Genomic DNA, 12,255 nt, shown 5'->3' with positions numbered 1-12,255 from the left:
GAGCATACACTATGACGTTGCTTTACTTATTAATTTGAAATGTGGTAGGCCCATAGGCTTGTTGGATTACTCAGCTGTGTAATAAGAGGCTTGTACTTCAAAAAGTATGTCATACATATGCAATAAAAATAACAGGAAAGAGGAAATTGGTGCTAGAATAGGCACAAACAGAAGTGAAATACGTGCGAGCCTCACTACATTATTACAAGACAAAAAATATATTGTGTTAATTACCTTAAAATATCCTCATAGGACAGATATAACTACTTCACAGGTATCAATAGTCATTTTGCTAACTGCATTTGGTGATACATCACTGAATTTCAAGCATTTGAATTACCTGCCTGTTGCCAGAAATATTAGTTACAGCTCATCTCTTGTTGGCTGTTATTGCTTCTCTCATTAAAGTATTTTGTTCCTATATTTTGTCATATCAAAATTAATAATTTTTTGTAAGATGCAGGAATCATCCGAAAATAGCTTGTCAAATTTTTAGATCCTTGGTTGTTATTTTAGTCAGGAAATTAACATACATGACACTCCCTTCTTTCAGCCATTCTCTCATTTTCCACCAGCTGTAACTAATATAGTTGTGATACTCACTTGATTTTGGGTGTGAGTCACTTTCTTATTTTGAACATTTGACAATCTAGTACTGTCAAATATTTAATGTATGCAGCCCCTTAAAGCAAACATGGACACACAGTGAGCCCAGTGTGGATGTATAGTACCTCTCTGTTTGCCAGCATAAGGTGAAAGCAATAAGCCTGAAAGTGTAATGGTCATGGTCTTTGTGCCCTAATCCTTCCTCAGGACAAAATGGACGCTCATTATGTTGTAGCTACAACAGTAACCAAATAAATCCAAATGAATGCTTGGATTACTAATTTATATTACGACCTACTCACTTACCACCCAAAACGAGTCTACCTGAACGGTGCTTTCCTCTTGTTTCCTATGTACTAACGTGCTTGCTTTCAGTGCCATACCTACTGGGTTTCTGAGAATCTACAATGTAACAACAGCTGGCATTGCAGTCGTTACACTATTATTAAGAAAAATACAGCGTGGGCCATATGTCAGCTGTCAAAATTACAAAATACAAATACAAATTTATGTCAACATTGAAGTATGTGTAACATTCAATGAACGTACTAAAGACACTAGGTGGTTTCAATACTGTTAAAAGCAAGCGTTACTTCATTTCAACACTGACTGACAAATTTTGCCAGAAATCCTCTGGGCTGTCGGTTTTCAAAATCTACACGGATTCCGTCTTTCAAATATTGAACATCACAAACCTTTAGGCAATAAACAGCTTTCTCTACTATACCCCACACTGAGAAATCAACATGCGGTATCTGGGGTCTTGGAGGCCATTGAATGGCACCCCATCTGCAAACCGTACATTGAAGTGTTCATTTGAAAAGTCTCTCACAATAACCCTGTATTGTGGGCCTGCTCTGTCTTGTTGCCGTATTAACTTTTCCTTAACCAGCATCAGCTGTTCAAAAAATGGTCTGTTTTCCAGTTAAAACAATACTTCTTGAAGCATATAAGGTAATTTACAGAACTGATTAGCCCACCGCTGAAAAATCCTTGCCCTACACTCACACCAGTAGAGTTTAACTTTGTTTCCACTCTCACAAGGGGATTCACAGAATCCGGTAGACACAGGTGTGTGTGTGTGTGTGTGTGTGTGTGTGTGTGTGTGTGTGTGTGTGTGTGTGTGTGTGTTCACTCAGCCACTCACCTGAAAAGTAGCTTCTTTACTTCAAATACAGCTTTTGTAAAACTTGGAAATTATCAGTTATTGATAATATAATGTAAATGCATAGATAAAAAAATCTACTTGCCAAGCAACGGCTATGTCCCCTGCCACCGCTTGGTGAGTAGATTACATTATTTAGTAAAACTTGGTATCAGGTTCTTGTCAGATTGTGTACAACTTGCAGAATTTCATATGACTACACGGGTTATCTTCATTTACGTCTCAGTTTTTTAGCTTTTTCTATATCCCTCGTAGGACTGTTCTTGCTATACCATACTAAGTGGGCACTTTTCTTTGAGGCTTAGTCATTGGTTGCACAAAACATTGCATGGCAATATTGATATTGTCTTTTGTAATGACTGTCTTTGGTCTGTGTCAACAAGGAAGCTACGGGGCCAGTGTCTCCATTTGCCAATACCTTACTGAGATGGAGATTTGACATTTGCAAAATGTTCCACAACCAAATCACAAACATCACTGTAGTTGTGGTCATGTACCACCATGTCTGCGAAACAAACCCACACTGTCCTGTACTAGTTATCAGTTGTTCAGATAGCAACATACCAAACTGCTAGTGTCAGCTGACGTATGAGTACTACATAGTCAAGTTCACAATTGACTACCACTTCACTATTCAAAGCAAAGACTAACGATTGTTAGTGATAACTGAGTTATGACTACCCCATAGGGGTCAAAAAATTCCTGGACTTTATTCACCCAGTATTTGAGAAAGAGAGCACTTAGCAACTCGCATCATAATTTGGAACCTATACGAATTTTTTCTCGCCGACAAACTTTACAGAGCAATGCAAGAGGAAAAAAAAAGTTTATCGTTTACTGCTGTTTCTCTGGTCGTGCAATAAAAGTACTGCATGAGGTATGATGTTGCAATTTACTACTCCTTTACTATTAACTGTATCGGTGACACTTTTTGCTGACAGCATGCACGTACAGCACTGAATGTAACTGCAAAATTATATCATTGTATGACACGTAGTTCATGATATGACCTCGTAAACAATAAGATGCCACATTATTTATGGCTTGTAAATTTATTATTTCTTTGCTGCTAACTCTATTTGCAATAAATTTTGCAGACTACATCCACATACGTCACTGAATATACCTACAATATTACATCGCAGTACGACACACAGTTCAGGAGACGTGATGTCATAAACATTAAGCACAATGCCAGATGCTGTGCAATATGGCATTCAACAAGAACACACAGCTATAAATAAATAAATAAAATAAATAAATAAATAAATACCAGGACTAAGTTAGGTTCCTCTGGTAGTACTGTATAAATTGATAGCATCACTCAGTGTAAAAAAAAAATGAATTCTTAGGCCACCGCTGCAGGTTTTAATACGAGTGGCCTTCCGAGCCAGGACCAGAGGCCAGCGAGAGGTTGCAGCAGCCACTTCGGTGGCGGCCTCCCTCTGGCCCCCGGCTGAAGTCAGGAACAAGCTCTCCCCATCCGGAGGCAGCCCACCCTCTTGGAGCAAGAAGCGGAAGATACAGAAGTAAGCAGAAGACTCTAGGAGAGCAGCTGAGGATCTTCAAGTGGCAACGAGAACATTTTCAAGAAATTCCACGAGTATTCTTCTCTCTCTGCTGCACACTGTGCGGAAAAAAAGCAAAATTTGTCGTGGTTTCAAGAGTCCAAAGGACTCGCAGTTCCCGCAGCTTGCTGCAACTCTCTTCTGGCGGACAACAGATTCTCCAGGGATAATCTGTTTGACGCATAGGACCGGTTAGGGACTGCCGTGATCCAGGGCCCCCTTCACGTGGGACCAGCCCGCGGTCACTAGGAGTAGGGTCTGTCGTCTTTTGCCCCACTTCTACACGCCACCTGGGTAGGGTCAGGTACACACTGTCCTCCCCTGGCTCCTGTCCCGTCAACCGACGACCGTGTGGAAGATGAGACGGTTTGTAACAGTTACCGCTAGTCTAGTTGCTCTTCTGAACAGCACTCCCATATTAGCAAACAATTTGCGTCTTTACCTGCGGTCACTCGTACTTTAGGTACTTGGACTGTGCACGGCTTGACGTAGTCGTAGGGTCGAGCAGGGTACATCTATTTTTGTGCCCAACAACTAATGCACTACAAACAGCAACTGTAGCTGCCATATTGCAGTCAAATAGTATATGTATTGGCTAGAATTAAGAGTTAATAAAATGCACAGAAATAGAAAATAAAAGTTAAATGAATAATTTAATAACAAAGGTTCTATTCAAAATTTTGTAATTGATGCAGATGACAGAGAATTGTGTTAATGACGTTTATTCAAGAAATGAGATATTAAATAAATAGGAACTGCTCCTACGATGTTCAATTACAGACAAATACCTTATCAAATGTAGTCAGGTTGTGTTGAGAGTGTTATGGGAATGATAGTAAAATCCGCAAACTAGTCACCAAAAGTACATGAGAGCTATGTCCATTTTGTAATCAAAATACACGAAATATTCACCACCTCAAAACAGTTCAGAGATTAACATGATGACTCACAAATTAATAACTTAAAGATGATGAGTAGACTCATATTTTATTCTCAGTTTCATAATACAAGTGGAAAAAGTCCGTCCTATTCTGAAGCACATTTAGACCCCTCGAAATATAAAGTCCTTTACAAAGTTAGAGTATTGTGGTGGCCATTCACTGCCTAGAGTCTGTCACCGACATGATGGAATAACACACACTACTTGGAGCAAGTCTGTCTTCCTTCAAGCACAAATGCAAAAGTGTCCAGAATTTCTTCCTTGAGGTTTGCTCTCCACTCCTGTAGTGTTTCGCCACTGTCTGCTTTTCCATTGGCAGAGATGTCGAACTTAACTGTCTCAGTTCAACCTCGGTCTGTTAAATACTGGGGCTGCCACACGTTTCAGTGTGGCTCGTGGTAGTTACTCGGACATTGATTTATCAATTTGCAGCCCAGGACTTTACCATCAACTTGAGAGCACATGACAACCTGTGTGGCAGTAGCCACTTCCCCACCTTCCTGTCACCGCCCCGGCATCAGGCCCGCGGATGCCTGCCCGGATGGGCTTTAAACGAGGTGGACTGAGACACTTCCGCCTCGGCTGTCACCGTTGAATCTCCCCCACACAGTAACATCGATGTGATGGTTGAGCAGGTGGCTACAACAATTGTTTTTGTGGCAGAAAATGCGATCCCTCACTCTTTAGGGTGCCCCTGGCACAAGCCAGTCCCTTGGCGGTCGCCGGAAGTTGCTGAAGCAATTAAGAAGCGTCAGAGAGCTCTGCAGCGGCATGAGAAGCACCTCCTAGTCTTTAAACGGCTCCGTGCCTGCGTTCGCCAACCTATCAAATGCCAGAAGCAGGAGTGTTGGAATAGATACATCTCCACCATTGGGTGCCATACATCACTTTCCAAATTCTGGGCAAAGATCAAACGTATTTTTGGGTACCAGACACCAACAGGTGTTCCTGGTGTTACCATAAATGGCGTGTTATCTACCTATGCAAACGCGATTGCCGAGCACTTTGCTCGACCCTCTGCATCGGAAAATTACCCCCCAGCCTTTCGCTCTCTCAAACGGCGGCTGGAAGGGAAAGTCCTGTCATTCATTACATGCCACAGTGAATCCTGTAACGCCCCATTTACATAGTGGGAGCTCCCCAGTGCCCTTGCACATAGCCAGACACAGCTCCTGGGCCTGATCGGATCCACAGCCAGATGATTAAACATCTCTCATCTGACTACAAGCGACATATCCTCATCATCTTCAACCAGATCTGGTGCGATGTCATCTTTCCATCGCAATGGTGGGAGAGCACCGTCATTCCGGTGCTCCACCCGGTAAAAACCCGCTTGATGTGGATAGCTATGGGCCCATCAGCCTCACCAACATTCTTCGTAAGCTGCTGGAACGTATGGTGTGTTGGCGGTTGGCTTGGGTCCTTGAGTCGCGTGGCTTGCTGGCTCTACGTCAAGGCGGCTTCTGCCAGGGTCGCTCTACCACTGATAATCTTGTGTCCATAGAGTCTGCCATCCCAACAGCCTTTTCCAGACACCAACAGCTGAATGCTGTCTTTTTTGATTTACATAAAGCATAAAACACGAACTGGCGACATCATATAGTTGCCACATTGTACGAATGTCGACAGCGTACCATTCGTCTGGAATCAGCACTTTACCTTAATGACAATCCACTCACTGTAGTGGAGACATATCGATTCTTAGGTCTGGTTTTTGACGCTCATTTGACTTGGCTTCCTCATCTTCGTCAGCTTAAGCAGAAGTGTTGGCAGCACCTCAATGCCCTCCGCTGTCTGAGCAACACCATCTGGAGTCTAGATCGCTCTGCGCTGCTGCAGCTCTACAGAGCCCTTGTTCAATCCCTCCTTGACTATGGGAGAGTGATTTATTGTTCAGTGGCACCCTCAGCAATGCGTTTGCTCGACCCGTTGCACGATTGCGGAGTTTGACTAGTGACATGAGCTTTTAGGCAGAGTCCGGTGACAAGTGTAATGGTGGAGGCTGCAGTCCCTCCATTCAATATCAGATGTGCACAACTGCTCGCCAGTTACGTTGCACACGTTCATAGCTCTCCTGAACATCCTAATTACTGCCTTCTTTTCCCAATGACAGCAGTTCACCTCCCACACAGGCGGCCCAGGTCAGGGCTAAAGATTGCAGTTTGCGTACAATCTATTCTGTCCGAACTGGAGTCCTTGCCTGTACCACCTCTCCTCGAGGTCCATTCACGTAAACTTCCGTGGTGTAGCTGTAGGCTGAAGCTTCACCTGGACCTTTTGTGTGGCCCTAAGGACTCCGTCAACCCTGCGGCACTCCACTGTCACTTCCTCTCGATTCTTGACGTGTTCCGTGGCTCTGAAGTGGTTTACACCGATGTCTGGATGGCCGATGGTCGTGTTGGCTTTGGCTACGTTCACGGCGGCCATATTGAACATCATTCCTTACTCGATGGTTGCAGTGTGTTCACGGCAGAGCTGGCGGCCATTTCTCATGCACTTCAGTATATCTGTTCATGCCCTGAGGAATCATTTCTTCTGTGTGCTGACGCCTTGAGCAGCCTACAAGCTATCGACCAGTGCTACCCTTGCCACCCTTTGGTGGCGTCCATCTATGCCCAGGACCCGTCCCGTCGTTCAGTGGTGGTTGTGTGGACCCCAGGACATGTCGGCATTCCAGGCAATGAACTTGCCAACAGGCTGGCCAAACAGGCTACGCGGAAACTGCTTCTGGAGATGGACATCTCTAAACCTTACCTGCCTTCTCACATAGGCCACAGGGTTTTTCGTCTTAGGGAGATGTAATGGCATAACAAACTGCGTGCCTTTAAGGACAATATGAATATGTGGAAGTCTTCCATGGGGGCCTCTTTGGGATTCAGTTGTCCTCTGCGGGCTCCACATTGGCCAAGCTTGGGCGACCCACGGCTACCTCCTGCGCCATGAAGACCCACCTCAGTGTCGGTGCAGTGCCCGATTAACAGGGGTCCATATTCTCGTGCTCTGTCCCACTTTGACTGCCCAGTGATGAAATCTTGGGTTGCTGGACTCGTTGCTGCTCATTTTATCTGACATTGCCTCATTGGCTGATTTAGCTTTTCATTTTATTTGTGAGAGGGTTGGTTTTATCATTTGATCTAAGTTTTAGTGCATGTCCTTTGTCCCTCTGTGCCCTCCGCCCTAGTACTTTTAGGGTGGAGGTTTTAATGTGTTGCAGAGTGGCTGGCTTTTCCTTTTTATTCTTGTGGTCCGCCAGCTACTGTAATCTGATTTCTTGTTTTACTGTCTTCTGTTTCTAGCGTCTCTGTTGTTTCCTTGTCCTCTTTTGCCCCTTTTAGTGTTTGTTGCCTTTCCATTGTACTTGTGGTTTTTTCCTTTCTTTCCATTTTGTGTTATATGTCTTGTCTGTTTTATTCTCACACTTGTGGCAATGTTGTGTTAGGAACAAGAGACTGATGACCTTGTAGTTTAGTCACTTCCCCCTCTTTTATACCAACCAACCAACCATGATATTCATATGCTCCAGTTTTTCAAGGACGAGATCAAACAGTAGTAGTAGTAGTAGTAGTAGTAGTAGTACAAAAGTGTTATATAAATTTGGAATCATCAAATTTTTCGTTATAATTTGTGTGATGTCCCCATTTCTTCTCCTTCCCCATTCTAACAAACAATCTTGTCATCACTAATTCTGTAACTATTCCTGCCATTGTGAATACTTATTCTCCAGTTAACATTGCTATCCCTGCCATAATCACCACCTTAGTTATCCCATGTTTACTGTCCTGTTGGGTGTTATGTGTCCATGCTATGTGTTTTCCGCACTATTCTGAGAATACAACTTAAAAGGCTGCTAACTGGGGACTGCACAACTAGTTCTTAGCAGTGTAGCGATCTGACAGAAATTTTCTGTCAAAATTTCATTTTCTTGGATATAGTGTGAAGATTAATAGGTTAATCTTTCTTGCCTGTTGTTCCTGTTATTTCCTCTCTGGTTGCCTCAGTCTATGGATTTCACTAATAATTATAACAATGCTGATCATTCACACACGCAATCAACCACATAAAGCAAGAGAAATTGGCATTGGCATTGACCTGTTCGGGTTTATTTGGCTCAGCTAGTATAGCTCCATCCCCTTTTGTCTGCGGAGAAGTTTTTTTTTTTTTTATTTCTAGATGTGACAGGCACACACATTACATAGACTATGCTTGTGCTCAAAATCAACTTAAGATTAGTTCAGAAATAAACATAGAATGTGTTCAAAAATCAACAGGGGTGCGTTTCAAAATCTTATGAATAATGGATAGACCCATGTGTGCTGGATGCAAGGTGTTTTGTGAAACTAGGCTTTTTCTTCAAGAATATGTATTTTGCTCCCCCTGAAATTGCCACCTGGGGCAGATACCCCAGTTGCCCCCCCCCCCCCCTCTCTCTCTCTCTCTCTCTCTCTCTCTCTCTCTCTCTCTCTCTCTGTGTGTGTGTGTGTGTGTGTGTGTGTGTGTGTGTGTGTGTGTGTGTGTGTGTGTGTGTGTGTCACAGGGCATGCAAGATTGATAGCTACATGTAACTATGTATCTAAGGCAGCAGTTCCAAACAGGTGCATGAGGTCAATGCAAATGATGCAAAATAGGCTCCACAAGCAGGGATTATGTGCCAGACGACCTCTTGAGGCTTCTCCAAATCAAGTCTGGAGAGTGACTTGTCGCATGTGCACAAAGCCACTCTTAATGGATTAGGCAGTAGTGGCACACAACACTCTTTTCTGGTGGGACCCGATCATTCTCCACCGCGACAACCTCGATATGTGTGCGTGGAGGCAACGGGGATGACATTTACACCCTAACTGTGTCGTAGATTACCACCCTTATCGAGACTGTTCAGTCATGTTTGAGATAGTCATGTGTGACTGCAGAGCATCCCTTGTTGCAGTATGTGGGAGGATGACAGGTGTGAAATACTGGGATGAAATCCTTACACATTGTGACTGTGGTTTTTGAACACATTGAAATGGGATTCGCGCTGACGGATGACAATGTGTGCATCCGTCGTCAGTCTTGTGAACACTTCCCTCGTTTCTGTTCCCCCTCTCCCCCGTCAGTATTCTGACTGGCTTGATGCAGTCCGCCACGAATACCCCTCCTGTGCCAACTTTTTCATCTCGGACCAGAACTTGCAACCTGAGACCTCAATTATTTGATAGATGTATTCTAATATGTGTTCCTCTACAGTTTTTACCCTCTAAAGCTCCCCGTAATATCATGGAAATTATTCCCTGATGGCTTAACAGCTGTCCTGTCATCCTGTCACTTCTTCTTTTCAGTCTGTTTCATATATTCCTTTCCTCACTGATTCTGTGGAGAACTTCCTCTTTCCTTACCTTATCAGTCCACCTAATATGTGCCATTCTTCTGTAGCACCACATCTCAAATGCTTCAATTCTCTTTTGGTCTGGTTTTTCCACAGTCCATGATTCATACCATGTAGTGAAGTGCTCCAAAAGTACGTTATCAGAAATTTCTTCCTCAATGTAAGGCCTATGTTTGATATTTGTAGACTTCTCTTCCTGACTAGTGGAGCTTAGAATCAGTCAGATGGGGTAGCCTCCATATTCTTGAGACCTAAAGCTGTATCCAGAATTTGTGGGTCATGCTAAAACAAGTAGTTTGCGATCTCTCTGTCCTGCCAGAGACCTTACAGAACATCTTTGGGGCCACTGTGGGGTAATGGGACAATATCCCACAGGCTTATCTAGATAATATGGTAAGGAGTATGTCTAACTGCATTCAGAAATGTCTCCTGTTACTAGAGTACCAATTGCTTCATATACAATGTGTTACCCAAGATGACAGCGAGAAGAGTGGAATCTTTTCTGAGGTTTTGGTTTTGTTTCTTTGTTTGTTTGTGTGTGTGGAAATGCATGTCTTCCTTATTTTCCTGACAACAAAATCAATTTTTTTTCCTATTATGTCCAGTATTGACAGTAAGAAATAATGTTGCTGCCTGCACAGTTGGACAGACAGTAGTAAAAAGCAGTGTGTGCTTTCCTTCACAGGATATGGACAGCGTAGCTAAGCTGTTAGCAGAAGCCGAGGCCGCCTTGTCGGACTGCGATTCCTGTTCGGTTGTAGCTTCAGGGGACCTCATGGAGATTCCTGTCAAAAGGCGAGAATAGCTGCGAACTGTACATCTGTCTCTTTATCCTTTGCCAGGCAGGAAGTGTGTGTGTATTTGTAATCAGAACTGTTGTTTTTACTATTTGTTCAATAGCTTTTATGAAATTTGACTTTGTATCCTGATGGTGTAATGCAGTGTATCGGAACTAATGAGATTTTAATATATAGATTCAGAAAAAAATTGTTCTTTATACCCTTGCCACTTCATTACTAGTTCCAGCAGACTGCCAGATGTCTAAATGTCTATGGAATATAAAGTGCCACAATGAATCTCTGAGGAGTGTGTGCTGTATTGAAACTTCTCAGAAGATTAAAACCTGTGCGGTGAATCGAGACTCGGACCTGGGATCTTGCCTTTCACAGGCAGTGCTGTTATCGTCTGAGCTACCTGGACACAGCTCACGATCTGCCCTTACAGCTCTGCTACTACCGGTGAGTTGCAGTCAGGTAGCTTAGTCTGTAAGAGCATTGCACGTTAAGGGTGAGGTCCTGGGTTTGAGTCTCAATCCTCTCAATCCAGTGCACAGTTTTAATTTGCCAAGACATTGCATCTTGTGCTGTCAGAATACTGATATCAGTTATTGTAAATCTGTACTTATTTAAATACGATCATTTCATTTCATTTTACTTTTTTAAATAGCAGTGAAGTGTTGACCCACTATATGAATTTCAGAACTTGTAACAGGTGTCCTCTCACTGAATGCCTAAATTTGATAAGACAGATTGAAGACATTGAAAGTGCCAAATTGTTAAGATTACAGCCAAGGATACCACAGAACAGTTGAAGAGTCCGAACAAAGCTTAATTTGTAGTTTGACTGTTGTCAGACCCGGCGAAATAAAATGGAAAATCCTAATGTACTTCGCTTAGTTTCATTCCGTAATATAATTTTTTTGGGGTAACTATTAAGCCAAATTAAAGTTTGCTTAGTTCAAAAACCTGTTATGTGAACTAATAGTAGTGTGAACTTAAAAACATTCTGCAGTGACCTTCTCAAGAAACTGGGGCACTATCTGCTGATTCCTAATGTATTTATTCCTCAATGAGTTTTTTTATAAATATCTGTTTATCAAGTCAATTGATTAATTAATGGAATCAGTGATAAAAATAAGAGTAATCTTCCTGAAGAGTTGAACCCCAGATAGGTGTCCATTATTCAGGAACAAACATTTGCTGTAACTTGCCAGTAACCATAAAAAGTTTCATTAGTGATAAAGTTCAGTTAAGAAGAGCCTGGGAGAGAAGCTGATAATAGACAACACCTTCTGCTCAATTGTCAACTTTGTTAGCAGCACCACTTGGCATTTGTATTGTTAATAATATCAAATAACGTTACCGTTATGTAAAATATGGCCCTTGCATACATTTAGCGCAGCAGTGTGATCAGTGGAAGTAAGTTCTGTAATTTGACATTGTTTGGCGACAATGGCATTGAAATTGCCTACCTCTGTGTGTTGTACTTTTACAGGTTTAATGACAAGAGGTAAGATTTTTTGACTTACTACACATCCACAAGGTCCATTTCATTTGAGACCTGTGAAAGGGACATTATATCTTTTTTTCTGAATATGTATTGCATAATTTTGTTTCATGACATGTTTTGCATCCTTGTGGATCTCATTATGGATCTATTGAACAAAAAGGACATCTAATCCTCAACACTATAACGTTCTTTCTAATTCTACATACTGATATGACAAATTAAGTGTACCCATTAAAGTGTGTAAGGAGCAGTAATTTGTACTGAGAAAGTGAAGTCATTTCAAAAACTTTTCCTGGAAACACACAATTTTTAATTAACAGACAAG

At 42.4% G+C, this 12,255-nt stretch overlaps 1 protein-coding gene across 2 annotated transcripts in view; it reads left to right on the top strand.

Moving 5' to 3' along the window:
* Positions 1 to 11,307, top strand: part of LOC126428190 (zinc phosphodiesterase ELAC protein 1-like) — a 70,277-nt gene extending 58,970 nt beyond the window's left edge. For both annotated transcript variants that reach the window (XM_050090106.1, XM_050090105.1), the window contains one exon: positions 10,327 to 11,307. In XM_050090106.1, the coding sequence (XP_049946063.1) occupies positions 10,327 to 10,446 (120 nt within the window). In that variant the 3' untranslated portion in view covers positions 10,447 to 11,307. The remainder of the gene's footprint in view (positions 1 to 10,326) is intronic.
* Positions 11,308 to 12,255: the final 948 nt, after the last annotated feature.

Source organism: Schistocerca serialis, chromosome 12, assembly GCF_023864345.2.
Source record: "Schistocerca serialis cubense isolate TAMUIC-IGC-003099 chromosome 12, iqSchSeri2.2, whole genome shotgun sequence".
In the NCBI taxonomy this organism is placed as follows: Eukaryota; Metazoa; Arthropoda; class Insecta; order Orthoptera; family Acrididae; genus Schistocerca; species Schistocerca serialis.
Note: the sequence above shows the minus strand (reverse complement) of the source record. Positions and strands in the feature narration are given on the sequence as shown.